Source organism: Rhinolophus hipposideros (assembly GCF_964194185.1).
Source record: "Rhinolophus hipposideros genome assembly, chromosome: 13".
Lineage (NCBI taxonomy): Eukaryota > Metazoa > Chordata > Mammalia > Chiroptera > Rhinolophidae > Rhinolophus > Rhinolophus hipposideros.
Window position 1 is genome coordinate 595,534 of NC_138059.1, and position 15,291 is coordinate 610,824.

The window sequence follows — 15,291 nt, forward strand, 5'->3', positions numbered from 1 at the left end:
CAGCTGGGGAGGGTGCACTGGGGACATGGGAGGGACTGCTGCCACACTGGGAAGACCCAGTTTGCTGCACAGGTGCCTTGGGGGGTTCTGAGTGCGGGCGGCAGGGCCACTGCTGTCTGGACGCTGACTGGCCATGCCCCCGCCCACACAGCCCCGGGAGAAGGGAAGGATGCGTTTCCACAAGCTACAGAACGTGCAGATCGCCCTGGACTACCTCCGACACCGCCAGGTGAGGCTGCCTCCTGCAGGCCTGGACCCTGCCCAAGCTGGCCTGCGGGCGTCACTGCCCCGGGCCACCGGCCCAGTCCCACCCATGCCGGCCTGCGGGCATCACTGCCCCCGGCTGCAGGCCCAGACCCTGCCCAAGCTGGCCTGCGGGCGTCACTGCCCCGGGCCACCGGCCCAGATCCCACCCATGTTGGCCTGCGGGCATCACTGCCCCCGGCTGCAGGCCCAGACCCTGCCCAAGCTGGCCTGTGGGCGTCATTGCCCCGGGCCACCGGCCCAGACCCCACCCATGCCGGCCTGCGGGCATCACTGCCCCCGGCTGCAGGCCCAGACCCTGCCCAAGCTGGCCTGTGGGTGTCATTGCCCCGGGCCACCGGCCCAGATCCCACCCATGTTGGCCTGCGGGCATCACTGCCCCCGGCTGCAGGCCCAGACCCTGCCCAAGCTGGCCTGTGGGCGTCACTGCCCCGGGCCACCGGCCCAGACCCCACCCATGCCGGCCTGCGGGCATCACTGCCCCCGGCTGCAGGCCCAGACCCTGCCCAAGCTGGCCTGCGGGCGTCACTGAGGGCAGCTTGGTCGCAGGTGAAATTGGTGAACATCAGAAACGATGACATTGCTGATGGCAACCCCAAGCTGACCCTTGGCCTGATCTGGACCATCATCCTGCACTTCCAGGTAGAGTGGCCACGCACTAGCCTCTGCTGCCTCTGGGCTCTCCAGGGCTGGCCTGGGAGCTGGGGCTTCGGGTATCCCGGCCTTCCTGTGGCCCCCGCCCAGCCCTGGGCTAGTCCGTGCCCTGTGGGCCCAGGCGTCTCTGTATATCCTGCTTATCCTTTGCCCTCCGGTCTGGCTAGGCAGGGCCTGCCAGAGCCTCCCTGCAGAGGAATGTGTTCTCTGCTCCTGGTGCAGCCGCCTGCCCTGGGGAAGGTTCTGGAGAAGCAGCCCCTGCACTGACTGACTCATCCATTGCCTTCCTGGCTACACAGGAAGCCACAAATCTGAGAGCTGGGCAGGCAGAGCCCTGCTGGCACACAGCTGAGTCACACAGGCGTGTAGGCCGACAGACAGACAGACAGGGGCAGGCAGGCGGTGTGCAGACAGCCAAACAGGCTGGCAGGCCAGGCATGCGGGATGGGACTCGGTGCAGGGCCAGGCTGGTGCCATGGCCCCAGCATGCCCAGGCCAGCCAGGCATACCATGCCCGGCCCCAGAGTCCCTACCCCCAGCCTGCAGCTCGAGAGGGGCTGCCCTGCCCCCACTTCCACCGTGACAACATTTTCTGGGCCCAGGTTTCTGGGCACCCAGCTGTTCTCCTTGGGCCTGCCCTCCAACTTGGGGGTGCAGGGGGTGCTCCGGGGCCCTCTTCCCAGCAAGGAGTCCAGGGCACCCCACCATGTGTCTGCAGTCGGGGCTGGGGGCTGTGACTTACACTGTGGCAGCTGCTGGCTGGAGTGGCCTGGGCTTGTGGTGCTGAGGTGTGGCGGGTCCCCTGCCTCCACTGGCCTGGTGGCTCCTGTGTGCCTGACTGGGTGCCGAGCAGTCCCTGCCCTCAGACGAGTGGTTGCGGGTGCGGGGCAGGATGGGATGGGCGGTATGGCTGAGCTGCCTCCTGCCCACCACGTGGGGCAGATCTCGGACATCCAGGTGAGCGGGCAGTCAGAGGACATGACGGCCAAGGAGAAACTGCTGCTGTGGTCGCAGCGCATGGTGGAGGGCTACCAGGGCCTGCGCTGTGACAACTTCACCTCCAGCTGGCGTGACGGCCGCCTCTTCAGTGCCATCATCCACCGGCATAAGTACGTGGCTCAGGAGGCACAGACGGGGCTGCGGGTCGAGAGCGCCTGGAGCAGCTCAGCTGGGCGACTTCAAACAAGTCAGGGCAGGAGGGTGGTGGGAGGCGCGTCTCCCGCGGATGGGAACCCGCTGCCTGTGGGGACGAATGCCCGTGCCAGCCACCCCACCCATGCCCTCCCCGCCTCCTGGGCCCTGAAGAGGCACCCTGGCTTCTGTGAGGCCAAAGGGCCAGTGGGCTGCTGGCTCTCACAGCCATGAGTGTCTGTCTTGTGTGGATGCCCCAGAAGGGGCCCGGGTGGCCAGGCCATGGTGGGAATGGCCTTCAGGGGACCTCAGACCCACCGGCACCTGGGGCCCAGTGGGCAGGGTGGCTGCAGGGAGCCCAGGTGCCCTGCACCCTCTACTCAGTGACTCCACCCGCGCCTGTGCCCACTGTAGGTCCTTTGACCGCCGGGCAGTGGGACCCAAAGGGTACAACGTGTGCACACAGCTACCTGTGGTCAGGGCTGGGTGCTCGTGGGATAGGCAGTGTATGTTTTAGGGTGACTGTGGGGCGGGGGTTCTGCACTGTGGGGATTTTGGAGGATCTGTCTGTGCTCAGCTGCCCATGGGTCCCCGCCTGCATCCCCACCTGCCTGGTCCACGGACCACTTTGCCCACAGGCCCATGCTTATCGACATGAACAAGGTGTATCGTCAGACCAACCTGGAGAACCTGGACCAGGCCTTCTCTGTGGCAGAGCGGGACCTGGGAGTGACACGGCTCCTGGACCCTGAGGGTGCGTGCGCTGCCCCTCCTTCTTGCCCCTCCCTGCTGCTTGCATGGGGGCCCCACTGACCCACCTCCCCCACAGATGTGGATGTCCCCCACCCCGATGAGAAGTCAATCATCACGTACGTCTCGTCCCTGTACGACGCCATGCCCCGCGTGCCTGATGTGCAGGATGGGGTGAAGGCCAACGTGAGTGGTGGCTGGCGGGTCTGGGTTGCGGTGGCCCCTGGCAGCTCCTGGTGGTGCCTGACGCCCTGGCTTGCCCTCAGGAGCTTCAGCTGCGCTGGCAGGAGTACCGGGAGCTGGTGCTGTTGCTGCTGCAGTGGATCCGGCACCACACCGCCTCCTTCGAGGAGCGCAGGTTCCCCTCCAGCTTCGAGGAGATTGAGGTAGACCTCCGCACTCGGCCTGGGGCACGTGCCCGCTGTGGGGGCCCAGGCCTGGCTGCTGATGCCCCTTGTCCCCACAGATCCTATGGTGCCAGTTCTTGAAATTTAAGGAGACAGAGCTTCCAGCCAAGGAGGCGGACAAGAACCGGTCCAAGGGCATCTACCAGTCTCTGGAGGTGAGGGGGGGTCCTGGAGGGAGGGGAGTGGGGACATTTCAGAGGTAAGTGGAGGGCATCCAGAGGTGAGTGAGGCTATCTAAGGGCCTGGCCTGGGGGTCCTGTCCAGCGAGCTTGGCCTGGCCTCACTACTGAGCTTTTGGGACCAGGGCTGTTCCAGGTCAGGCTGGCGGGGGCCTGGGGGCCTGGGTGGCTCAGGACTGAGCTTGGCCCCTGCCTACAGGAGGCGGTGCATGCAGGCCAACTCAAGGTGCCCCCCGGCTACCACCCACTGGACGTGGAGAAGGAGTGGGGCAAGCTGCACGTGGCCATCCTGGAGCGGGAGAAGCAGCTTCGGAGCGAGTTTGAGAGGTGGGCGGCCGCTGAGGTTGGGGAGGCTGTGGGTGACGGGCGGGGCCCTGTGGTGGCAGGGAAGCCACCCGAGGGTGAGTCACTGCCTGGAGAGGAAATACCCCTCCAGGCTGGGAAACCCACACTCGGGCCAGCGCGATTGTGGGCTGCAGGCTGGTGGGGAGGCCAGGGGCTGGAAGGGGCTGTGCTCTGTGGCCGGGAGCCTGGAGGGAGACCCCTCACAACGGGTCCCGTGGGTGCTGGGCTGCAGGCTGGAGTGTCTTCAGCGCATCGTGAGCAAACTGCAGATGGAGGCTGGGCTGTGCGAAGAGCAGCTGAATCAAGCTGACGCCCTGCTGCAGTCGGTGAGGGGGAGGGGACAGGGGTGGGACTGGCACGAGGCTGTAGGGAGGTGGGAGGAGCCCAAACCTGCCCCGCCTGAGCCAGCCAGCCGGCAGCAGCCCCAGCGCCTCCTTCCTGGTGCGCAGCCAGCGCTGACTGCTTGCTTTGGGCAGAGCTGGCTCTGGGCACCAGGCAGGACGTGGAAGAGGCCTGCCCGAGGATATGCTGCCTGGAGGAGGTGGGGAGGGGGGGGCCTGGGAGCCTGGATGAGGGCATGACAGCTCTGGCTCCTTGGATTCGGCACGGCCTTTGGCCTGGATCCCAGTTCCCCCATAGAGCCGAAGCTGGGAAGACGGGGGGCTGGTGGGGAGGGAAGGCTGCAGGTTGGGCCACGGTCTGAGTCACGGTGCCCACCCTGCAGGACATCCGGCTGCTGGCCACAGGCAAGGCAGCGCAGCGGGCCGGCGAGGTGGAGCGGGACCTGGACAAGGCTGAGCACATGATCCGCGTGCTGTTCAACGACGTGCAGGCCCTGAAGGACGGACGGCACCCGCAGGGCGAGCAGATGTACCGCAGGTGGGCCCTGCCCCACCCCGCCGGTGCTGGGGGCCCTGGGGGGCCTCCTTGTTCTGCTCACCCCCGCTTGACTCCCCACTGCCCCCAGGGTGTACCGCTTGCACGAGCGCCTGGTGGCCATCCGCACTGAGTACAACCTCCGGCTGAAGGCAGGCGTCGCGGCCCCCGTGACCCAGGTGACCCAGGTGACGCAGAGCACGCAGCGGCGCCCGGAACTGGAGGACTCCACTCTGCGCTACCTGCATGACCTGCTGGCCTGGGTAGAAGAGAACCAGCGCCGGGTGGACAGCGCCGAGTGGGGTGTGGACCTGCCCACTGTGGAGGCGCAGCTGGGTAGCCACCGAGGCCTGCACCAGTCCATTGAGGAATTTCGGGCTAAGATCGAGCGGGCGCGGACGGATGAAGTGAGCGGTGCCCGTGGGGTGGGCCGCGGGTGGTGGGCTATCTCGCAGCCACACGGGCCTCACTCACCCCTCCTTGTCCCCTGCAGGGCCAGCTCTCCCCGGCCATCCGAGGTACCTACCGAGACTGCCTGGGCCGGCTGGACTTGCAGTTTGCCAAGCTGCTGGTGAGTGGGGGCCGGGCAGCCGGTGGGGGGGCCGCAGGGCGGTGGCCCGCTGACACCCTACCTGCCCACAGAACTCCTCCAAGGCTCGCCTGCGGTCCTTGGAGAGCTTGCACGGCTTTGTGGCAGCAGCCACCAAGGAGCTGATGTGGCTGAGTGAGAGGGAAGAGGAGGAGCTGGCCTTCGACTGGAGCGAGCGCAACGCCAACATGGCCGCCAAGAAGGAGAGCTACTCGGTGAGCGCCCCGCACCCCCTCCACCCCCGCAGGCCCTGGTGGAGGCACTGAGGTCCAGCTCCGGGCCCCGCAGTACAGCCAGGGGGCTTGGGTGGCGCTTGATGGGATACTGGCTGACCCCGATGGGACACTCGCTGACCCCGGTGTGGCCCTGATGCCATCCCTGAGACCCACTGCCTCTGTGTCAGGCCCTGATGCGTGAGCTGGAGCTGAAGGAAAAGAAAATCAAGGAGATCCAGAGCACCGGGGACCGGCTGCTTCGGGAGGACCACCCTGCTCGGCCCACAGTGGAGGTGGGGGATGCCGGGAACCCTCTTGTGCCCGTCGTGGGTATGGGGAGCTGTGGGGAACCCCTGGGTGCCCATGGTGGGGGGATGTGGGAGAGCCCCTCGCTGCCCACTGTGGGGGGATATGGGGGATCTCCTGGGTGCCCACGATGGGGCTAGGGGGGATCTGAGGGATCCCCTGGATGCCCATGGTAGGCGTATGGGGCTTCAGGGATCCCCTGGCCTGTGGTGGGGGCACTGACAGGACACGCGCCACGCCACAGTCCTTCCAGGCGGCCCTGCAGACCCAGTGGAGCTGGATGTTACAGCTGTGCTGCTGCATTGAGGCGCACCTGAAGGAGAACACTGCTTACTTCCAGGTGAGAACCGCCAATGCCCAGCTTAGCTGCAGCGCTCCCCCAGGAGCCCCTGGACCACTGTGGCAATGTGCAGCCCCTCCCTGTCCCCTTGTACTGTCCCCCTGAGCTCACAGTGATGTCCTCCCAGGCACATGCTGGGGCAGCCCTGCCAAGGCCCAGCCTGACCTCTTCTTGCTGCCCTAGTTCTTCTCAGATGTGCAGGAAGCTGAGGAAAAGCTGCGGAAGCTGCAGGAGACGCTGCGCAGGAAGTACACCTGCGACCGCTCCATCACTGTCACTCGCCTCGAGGACCTGCTGCAAGATGCCCAGGTAAGCCGGCCGCCCAGGGTGCCTGCAGGGGTGAAGGTGGGTGGTGCCTGACTCAGGGATGGAGCGGTGTAGGCAGGGCAGGCGACGGGGGCGTCTGGGAGGGGCAGCTCGTATCTGGGCTGCACTGGTGCTTTGGAAAGGTCCCTCTACAGGTGGAGGGGCAGGGATTGGGGGCCAGCCGGGGTTGGGGGAGGCACAATGGGGTTTGGCGGTCAGCATAGTGGGACGGTGTGTGGGAACTGAGAGGCCTGTGGCAGGGTCCTGGAGTGGTAGCAGGAGTCTGGCCCAAGCTGTAGGAGCCCTGCACGCTCACAGTCCCTGGAGAGAGTAGACCTGTGTCAGCCACTCTGTCACCAGCCCTTTCACCATATGCGAGTGGATCGGCATCTTGTTTCTGACATCTAGGGCCAAGCTGGGCAGAGAGGCAGCTGAGTGTGGTGCCTATGTGCCCTGGGATAGGGGTGGGGGCACCCGGGAGGGGCCCTGGGACCTTCTGGGAATGCTGGGGCCAGGGCAAGTGATGGGGGCGCAAGAAGGCTGGAAGGCCTGCTGGCTGGGGGCTCTGGTGCTCAGGAGTGGGGATCAGTGAAGGCCGTGAGGTCTAGGAAGCCCCCTTAGCAGTGTTGTCTGCTGGAGGTACAGACAGCTTCCAGGTATACTATTGACCCACAGCCTTGGACAGTCCTTGGTGGGTTTGGCCCCTTGGACGGGCTGAACGGTAGGAGGCAGGTAAATTTGTGCAGAGGGAGGGGGAGAATGGAGGGGAGAGGATGTTGTGGGGCCAGTGTACAACAGGGCCCCTCCCCTGGAGGACACAGTGTGTGACCCAGGGCAGGGGGAGTGCATTCAGTCCTGGTCCAGAAGGAAGGAGGGTCCGTGGGCTCTGCTGCAGGCCCAGCCCTGAGGGCCTGTCCTGGCCACGCCTCCTGCTTCCAATTGCCCCCTGCAGACCCTCGCTCAGGCACCTGGTGTCTGGATGCTGGAGGAGGGTTTCTGAGCTACCCCTCCCCTGCAGGATGAGAAGGACCAGCTGAGCGAGTACAGGGGGCACCTGTCAGGCCTGGCCAAGCGGGCCAAGGCCATCGTGCAGCTGAAGCCCCGCACCACCGCCCACCCCACGCGGGGCAGCATACCGCTGCTGGCTGTGTGCGACTACAAGCAGGTGGAGGTGAGGGCAGCAGGCACGCAGGGCTTGCAGATGGAGGGGTGTGACAGGTGGGGTGTGGGCGTGGCTATACACTGACAGCTCTGGCTGCCCCAGGTGACCGTGCACAAGGGTGACGAGTGCCAGCTGGTGGGCCCTGCGCAGCCATTCCATTGGAAGGTGGTCAGCAGTTGCGGCAGCGAGGCCGCCGTGCCCTCCGTGTGCTTCCTCGTACCCCCGCCCAACCAAGAGGCCCAGGAGGCCGTCAGCAGGTGGGTGGCCCGGGGTGTGGCCACTGGAGTGGGTGGCAGTGGGTGGGTGTCCAGCCACTTCTGACCTCACCCTTGACCTGCCAGGCTGGAGGCCCAGCACCAGGCCCTGGTCACGCTGTGGCAGCAGTTGCACGTGGACATGAAGAGCCTGCTGGCATGGCAGAATTTCAGCCGAGACCTGCAGCTCATCCGCTCCTGGTCCCTGGTCACGGTAGGCCTGCCCCACGGGGCCACATGGGGGGAGGGGCTTCCTGTGGCTGAGCCTGCTCTGCATGCTCAGCGCCACATGCTGCCTGCAGTTCCGCACACTGAAGCCGGAGGAGCAGCGCCAGGCCCTGCGTGCCCTGGAGCTGCACTACCAGGCCTTCCTGCGAGACAGCCAGGATGCCAGCAGCTTCGGCCCCGAGGACAGGCTGCAGGCCGAGCGCGAGTACAGTTCCTGTAGTCGTCATTACCAGCAGCTGTTGCAGAGCCTGGAACAGGGTAGGTGCGGGGGAGTGCGGGCGGGCGTGGGTGGGAGGGCAGGCGGCAGCACAGGAGTGAGCAAGCTGTGTCCCCAGGCGAGCAGGAGGAGTCGCGCTGTCAGCGCTGCATCTCAGAGCTCAAGGACATCCGGCTGCAGCTGGAGGCCTGCGAGACACGCACTGTGCACCGTCTGCGGCTGCCGCTGGACAAGGAACCCGCCCGGGAGTGCGCCCAGCGCATCGCCGAGCAGCAGGTAGGTGCCATCCTGTCCCTGTCCAGTCCCCCTCCACCTTTGCAGTGTGCTCAGCTCGTCCCCGCTCTCTCCTCAGAAAGCACAGGCTGAGGTGGAAGGGCTGGGCAAGGGGGTTGCCCGGCTCTCTGCCGAGGCTGAGAAGGTCCTGGCCCTGCCTGAACCGTCACCTGCTGCTCCCACTCTCCGCTCGGAGCTGGAACTGACCCTAGGCAAGCTGGAGCAGGTCCGCAGCCTCTCCGCCATTTACCTGGAGAAGTAAGTGCACCCATCAGCTGCGACTGTGACCTTGGGAGGGTTCTGAGTAAAGGGAGTCCTGACTACTGTGTGCTGGCACAGGACAGGCTGATGGGCAGGGGGGGTGGGCAGTGAGGGGCGGTCTGTTGAGGGATCTGGCCAGGAGATGGGAGTCACGGACGAGGGGAGAGGGATTCAGTCCTGATGTGCCTTGAAGGTGGGACTTCCTGATGGATGGACATGGGGTGAGCCAGGGGTCGAGGGGGCTGGCATGGCTCCCTGAGGTGAGGGACTGTGGGAGTCAGGACTTGAGTCAGCACGGGTGGGACTCAGGAGCTAGGTGAGTACCTTTGAGAAAAGTGCAGGAGTGTGGGCAGAGAGTAGAGCCCGGGAGGGTGAAGAACACCCACAGGGGACGTGGCGTGTAGTTCAGACAAAGGGACTCATGGGGAGTGCCAGTGACCTCAAGGGAGGGGTTCTGGGGGGAGGGCAGAGATGAAGAGCTGGGAAGGGGAAGAAGGGGGTGGGACAGTGGCTGAGATGGCAGAGGGGCCCACACGGGTCTTTCCAGGGGGTTGGCACTTGCCCCATCTCCTGACTCCCCTCACCAGGGCCCCTCCCCCACCCAGCCACAGGGCCCCTTCTGTTCTGTGTGGTTCATCACAGCGCACGCAGTTCAGTCTGAGTCCATTTTCAGAGTGGAGCGAGAAATCCATCTCCCCTCTCCCTTGGACTCACCCTCCAAGGCCCTGCTGTTTCCGATGTGTTGTCTCAGTCCCTTGCCGTGCTGCAGACACTGCGTCCTTTCTGGACCCTTGGTGTGTCCCCACCCAGCCGTGGAAGAGCTGTCCCCAGCCTGCAGTGCAGCTGGCTGGGATCCCCTGCTTCAGGGCCTTGGGGTTTGCTGGTCCCCTGGCCAGCACAACCTCCTTCCAGGACTCAGGCTGGAGCTGAAGTGTCCGTCTGTCCGAGAGTTCCCCCAAACCCTCTCCCTGAGGCCTCTGTTCTTTGCCCTGAAGCCCGTGACCACGAGGGTCAGCCAAACACTGAGGCAGCTGCCTCAAGCCCACTCCCCACCCCAACTCTCATCCTTGCTGTCCCCCCAGGCTCAAGACCATTAGTCTGGTAATCCGCAGCACACAGGGGGCTGAGGATGTGCTCAGAGTCCATGAGGAACAGCTCAAGGAAGCCCAGGCCGTGCCCGCCACACTCCCAGAGCTTGAGGCCACCAAGGCCGCACTCAAGGTACCACTGCCAGGACTCTGCCTCTCGGGAGGGCCAGGGGGCCTTGGGGGCCAGCAGCAGGGGCTTGGGCTGAACAAGCACCTGCCCCTCTGGCCCCCAACAGAAGCTGCGGGCCCAGGCGGAGGCACAGCAGCCCGTGTTTGACGCCCTACGGGATGAGCTGCGAGGGGCACAGGAAGTGGGTGAGCAGCTGCAGCAGCGGCACGGTGAGCGGGATGTGGAGGTGGAGCGCTGGCGTGAGCGGGTGACCCAGCTGCTGGAGCGCTGGCAGGCCGTGCTGGCCCAGACCGATGTGCGGCAGCGCGAGCTGGAACAGCTGGGCCGCCAGCTGCGTTACTATCGGGAGAGTGCGGAGCCGCTGGGCGCCTGGCTGCAGGACGCCAAGCGGCGGCAGGAGAAGATCCAGGCTGTGCCTTTGGCCAACAGCCATGCTGTGCGGGAGCAGCTGCGGCAGGAGAAGGTGGGCCTGGGCCTGGGCCAGGCTGGGGTGGGGCAGGGGTGGGGTTATGCCCTGTCCACTCACCAACGTCCCCCACAGGCGCTGCTGGAGGAGATCGAGCGTCACAGGGAGAAGGTGGAGGAGTGCCAGAGGTTCGCAAAGCAGTACATCAATGCCATCAAGGTGAGGCCTCTGCCTCCTGCCGCCCTCAGAGGCTGGGTGGCCCTAAGCCCAGGCCAGCCTAGTGAAAGCCTATGGGCAGGTTCAGGGGCAGGGCGAGGGGTGGCTGACCGGTGTTTCCTTGCAGGACTATGAGCTCCAGCTGGTCACATATAAGGCACAGCTTGAGCCAGTCGCCTCCCCGGCCAAGAAGCCCAAGGTCCAGTCTGGGTCTGAGAGTGTCATCCAGGAGGTGAGACCTGGCTGGGGGTGGGGTGGGCTCATGGGCCCCTTGGCTGTGGCAGGCCTGACCCTGGCTGTCCCCTCTCTCCCGCCCCCCAGTATGTGGATCTGCGCACACGCTACAGTGAGCTGACCACGCTGACCAGCCAGTACATCAAGTTCATCAGTGAGACTCTTCGACGCATGGAGGAGGAGGAGGTATGGCCCTGGGGGTGGACTTTGTTCTGTGGCCCAGACACAGCCCTGGGGAACCTGTTGGAGTCCACTCAGCACAGCTCTCCCCCCTGCCCTGCTGCCTGATGTTGCCAGCACCCCTACTCTGCAGCACTGCCTGCCCCACCTTAGCCCGGTGGAGCACTGCTCCGCCTTGGTGGCTGGCGCCTCCTCTTCCTCTGTGCTGGCACCTGCCGCCTATTGGCCGTGTTGCCGCTCCACATGGTCACTGCTCTGGAAGAGCTGGGGTGTTAGGTCATTGGGGGTGCCCATCTGTCTTATTCCTCCTGTCTCCTGGGTGGCCTCGCCGTCTGGCCCACCTGCAGCCCCCTCCGTGGTTGGAGCCACAAGCTTTCGAGTCCCTCTTCTGAGTGGGCTCGGGTGTGCACCGCTGTCCTGGGTCAGGGAGAAGGCCCCATGGGGAGCTAGGCTGGTATGTGTCAATGGTGCTCGGGCGGGGCTGTGCAGTGGGTGTGGCTCATGGGCACTACCAGCCTCCTGCTTTGCTCTCTTTCTCTCTGTTTCTCTCTCTGTCTCTCCCTCCCTCCCTCCTCCTCTCTCCCTGTCTGTCTCGTCGCCTGTCTCGTTGCCTATCTATGGCAAGAGGGGAACATGCCTGGGCCTGCTTCCCTGGGCTGGTGAGCACGATGGGGCCAGACTGCGCTTGCTGCCCTGAGCACCCTGGCGGGCGCACGCTCTGTCCCTCGGCCGGGCTGTGACCTGTATCCTCCCTCAACCCCCACCGTGCTGTGGGAGTGGACTGCACTGGTGCCGTGTCATGTGCGTGCCTGGTGGCAGCTGCGCACTCACCACTGTCTCTGGTTCTCTCCCTCTCTCTGCCACGGCCATAGAGACTGGCTGAGCAGCAGCGGGCAGAGGAGCGGGAGCGCCTGGCCGAGGTGGAGGCTGCGCTGGAGAAGCAGCGGCAGCTGGCGGAGGCGCATGCGCAGGCAAAGGCGCAGGCAGAGCGGGAGGCGCAGGAGCTGCAGCGCCGCATGCAGGAGGAGGTGGTGCGGCGGGAAGAGGCTGCGGTGGACGCGCAGCAGCAGAAGCGCAGCATCCAGGAGGAGCTGGAGCACCTGCGGCAGAGCTCGGACGCCGAGATCCAGGCCAAGGCCCGGCAAGTGGAGGCAGCGGAACGCAGCCGGCTGCGAATCGAGGAGGAGATCCGCGTGGTGCGTCTGCAGCTGGAGAACACTGAGCGCCAGCGTGGAGGGGCTGAGGACGAGCTGCAGGCCCTGCGCGTGCGTGCTGAGGAGGCCGAGGCACAGAAGCGGCAGGCGCAGGAGGAGGCAGAGCGCTTGCGGCGGCAGGTGAAGGATGAGACCCAACGCAAGCGGCAGGCGGAGGCGGAACTGGCCCTGCGTGTGAAGGCCGAGGCCGAGGCTGCCCGCGAGAAGCAGCGGGCCCTACAGGCCCTGGAGGAGCTGCGGCTGCAGGCCGAGGAGGCCGACCGGCGCCTGCGGCAGGCGGAGGCGGAGCGGGCCCGCCAGGTGCAGGTGGCCCTGGAGACGGCACAGCGCAGCGCGGCTGTAGAGCTGCAGAGCAAGCGTGCCTCCTTCGCGGAAAAGACAGCGCAGCTGGAGCGCACGCTGCAGGAAGAGCATGTGACTGTTACGCAGCTGCGGGAGGAGGCAGAGCGGCATGCGCAGCAGCAGGCCCAGGCCGAGCGCGCCCGGGAAGAGGCAGAGCGGGAGCTGGAGCGCTGGCAGCTGAAGGCCAACGAGGCGCTGCGGCTGCGGCTGCAGGCGGAGGAGGTGGCGCAGCAGAAGAGCCTGGCACAGGCGGAGGCGGAGAAGCAGAAGGAGGAGGCGGAGCGCGAGGCCCGGCGGCGCGGGAAGGCGGAGGAGCAGGCTGTGCGGCAGCGGGAGCTGGCTGAGCAGGAGCTGGAGAAGCAGCGGCAGCTGGCGGAGGGCACTGCGCAGCAGCGCCTGGCTGCCGAGCAGGAACTGATCCGCCTGCGGGCCGAGACGGAGCAGGGGGAGCAGCAGCGGCAGCTGCTGGAGGAGGAGCTGGCGCGGCTGCAGCGAGAGGCGGCCGCAGCCACGCAGAAGCGCCAGGAACTGGAAGCTGAGTTGGCCAAGGTGCGGGCTGAGATGGAGGTGCTGCTGGCCAGCAAGGCGCGGGCGGAGGAGGAGTCACGCTCCACCAGCGAGAAGTCCAAGCAGAGGCTGGAAGCCGAGGCCGGTCGGTTCCGCGAGCTGGCTGAGGAGGCTGCCCGCCTGCGCGCCCTCGCCGAGGAGGCCAAGCGGCAGCGGCAGCTGGCGGAAGAGGACGCGGCGCGGCAGCGCGCAGAGGCGGAGCGCGTGCTTGCCGAGAAGCTGGCAGCTATCAGCGAGGCCACGCGGCTCAAGACGGAAGCGGAGATCGCGCTGAAGGAGAAGGAGGCAGAGAACGAGCGCCTGCGGCGGCTGGCGGAGGATGAAGCCTTCCAGCGGCGACGGCTAGAGGAGCAGGCGGCGCAGCACAAGGCCGACATCGAGGAAAGGCTGGCACAGCTGCGCAGGGCGTCGGAGAGCGAGCTGGAGCGGCAGCGGGCGCTGGTGGAGGACACGCTGCGGCAGCGACGGCAAGTGGAGGAGGAGATCCTGGCCCTCAAGGCGAGCTTCGAGAAGGCAGCGGCGGGCAAGGCGGAGCTGGAGCTGGAGCTGGGCCGCATCCGCGGCGACGCGGAGAATACGCTGCGCAGCAAGGAGCAGGCGGAGGTGGAGGCGGCACGGCAGCGGCAGCTGGCGGCGGAGGAGGAACAGCGGCGCCGGGAGGCGGAGGAGCGCGTGCAGAAGAGCCTGGCGGCGGAAGAGGAGGCCGCGAGGCAGCGCAAGGCGGCGCTGGAGGAGGTGGAGCGGCTGAAGGCCAAGGTGGAGGAGGCGCGGCGCCTACGCGAGCGCGCAGAACAGGAGTCGGCCCGGCAGCTGCAGCTGGCGCAGGACGCGGCGCAGAAGCGACTGCAGGCGGAGGAGAAGGCGCATGCCTTCGCGGTGCAGCAGAAGGAGCAGGAGTTGCAGCAGACGCTCCAGCAGGAGCAGAGCATGCTGGAGCGGCTGCGCGGAGAGGCGGAGGCAGCGCGGGGCGCAGCGGAGGCAGCTGAGGATGCACGGCAGCGGGCCGAGCGGGAGGCGGCGCAGTCCCGGCGCCAAGTGGAGGAGGCGGAGCGGCTGAAGCAGGCGGCGGAAGAGCAGGCGCAGGCCCGGGCACAGGCGCAGGCCGCTGCTGAGAAGCTGCGCAAGGAAGCCGAGCAGGAGGCGGCGCGGCGCACGCAGGCGGAGCAGGCGGCCTTGCGGCAGAAACAGGCTGCCGACGCGGAGATGGAGAAGCACAAGAAGTTCGCGGAGCAGACACTGCGGCAGAAGGCACAGGTGGAGCAGGAGCTGACAACGCTTCGGCTGCAGCTGGAAGAGACGGACCACCAGAAGGGCATCTTGGACGAGGAGCTGCAGCGCCTGAAGGCAGAGGTGACGGAGGCCACCCGGCAGCGCAGCCAGGTGGAGGAGGAGCTGTTCTCCGTGCGCGTGCAGATGGAGGAACTGGGCAAGCTCAAGGCACGCATCGAGGCGGAGAACCGCGCGCTCATTCTGCGTGATAAGGACAACACGCAACGCTTTCTGGAGGAGGAGGCCGAGAAGATGAAGCAGGTGGCCGAGGAGGCAGCACGGCTGAGTGTGGCAGCCCAGGAGGCCGCGCGCCTGCGGCAGCTAGCGGAGGAAGACCTAGCTCAGCAGCGGGCGCTGGCTGAAAAGATGCTGAAGGAAAAGATGCAGGCGGTGCAGGAGGCCACAAGGCTCAAGGCTGAGGCGCAGCTGCTGCAGCAGCAGAAGGAGCTTGCGCAAGAGCAGGCACGGCGGCTCCAGGAGGACAAGGAGCAGATGGCTCAGCAACTGGTGCAGGAGACGCAGGGTTTCCAGCGCACCCTGGAGGCGGAGCGCCAGCGGCAGCTGGAGATGAGTGCAGAGGCCGAGCGCTTGAAGCTGCGCGTGGCCGAGATGAGCCGGGCCCAAGCCCGGGCGGAGGAGGATGCCCAGCGCTTCCGGAAGCAGGCTGAGGAGATAGGTGAGAAGCTGCACCGCACTGAGCTCGCCACGCAAGAGAAGGTGACACTAGTACAGACGCTGGAGATCCAGCGGCAGCAGAGCGATCAAGATGCTGATCGCCTGCGGGAGGCCATCGCTGAGCTGGAGCGGGAGAAGGAGAAGCTCAGGGAGGAGGCCAGGTCACTGCAGCTCAAGTCTGAGGAGGTACTGGCCTCGCCACTCACACACAGG

At 66.5% G+C, this 15,291-nt stretch overlaps 1 protein-coding gene across 21 annotated transcripts in view; it reads left to right on the forward strand.

Moving 5' to 3' along the window:
- Positions 1 to 15,291, forward strand: part of PLEC (plectin) — a gene marked incomplete at its 5' end in the record, with an annotated part of 53,535 nt that overhangs the window by 30,896 nt on the left and 7,348 nt on the right. For 17 of the 21 annotated variants that reach the window (XM_081069820.1, XM_081069834.1, XM_081069838.1 and 14 more), the window contains 28 exons: positions 152 to 229; positions 814 to 906; positions 1,861 to 2,027; positions 2,688 to 2,803; positions 2,879 to 2,985; positions 3,066 to 3,185; positions 3,266 to 3,361; positions 3,585 to 3,712; positions 3,963 to 4,056; positions 4,455 to 4,609; positions 4,698 to 5,013; positions 5,100 to 5,177; positions 5,249 to 5,410; positions 5,599 to 5,703; positions 5,961 to 6,056; positions 6,240 to 6,365; positions 7,381 to 7,533; positions 7,627 to 7,781; positions 7,866 to 7,992; positions 8,081 to 8,264; positions 8,342 to 8,499; positions 8,576 to 8,754; positions 9,840 to 9,978; positions 10,082 to 10,438; positions 10,517 to 10,600; positions 10,725 to 10,829; positions 10,919 to 11,017; positions 11,884 to 15,264. In XM_081069820.1, coding sequence (XP_080925946.1) covers positions 152 to 229; positions 814 to 906; positions 1,861 to 2,027; positions 2,688 to 2,803; positions 2,879 to 2,985; positions 3,066 to 3,185; positions 3,266 to 3,361; positions 3,585 to 3,712; positions 3,963 to 4,056; positions 4,455 to 4,609; positions 4,698 to 5,013; positions 5,100 to 5,177; positions 5,249 to 5,410; positions 5,599 to 5,703; positions 5,961 to 6,056; positions 6,240 to 6,365; positions 7,381 to 7,533; positions 7,627 to 7,781; positions 7,866 to 7,992; positions 8,081 to 8,264; positions 8,342 to 8,499; positions 8,576 to 8,754; positions 9,840 to 9,978; positions 10,082 to 10,438; positions 10,517 to 10,600; positions 10,725 to 10,829; positions 10,919 to 11,017; positions 11,884 to 15,264 — 7,158 coding nt within the window. The remainder of the gene's footprint in view (positions 1 to 151; positions 230 to 813; positions 907 to 1,860; positions 2,028 to 2,687; positions 2,804 to 2,878; positions 2,986 to 3,065; positions 3,186 to 3,265; positions 3,362 to 3,584; positions 3,713 to 3,962; positions 4,057 to 4,454; positions 4,610 to 4,697; positions 5,014 to 5,099; positions 5,178 to 5,248; positions 5,411 to 5,598; positions 5,704 to 5,960; positions 6,057 to 6,239; positions 6,366 to 7,380; positions 7,534 to 7,626; positions 7,782 to 7,865; positions 7,993 to 8,080; positions 8,265 to 8,341; positions 8,500 to 8,575; positions 8,755 to 9,839; positions 9,979 to 10,081; positions 10,439 to 10,516; positions 10,601 to 10,724; positions 10,830 to 10,918; positions 11,018 to 11,883; positions 15,265 to 15,291) is intronic. The other 4 variants (XM_081069837.1, XM_081069819.1, XM_081069822.1 and 1 more) reach the window with 2 other exon arrangements.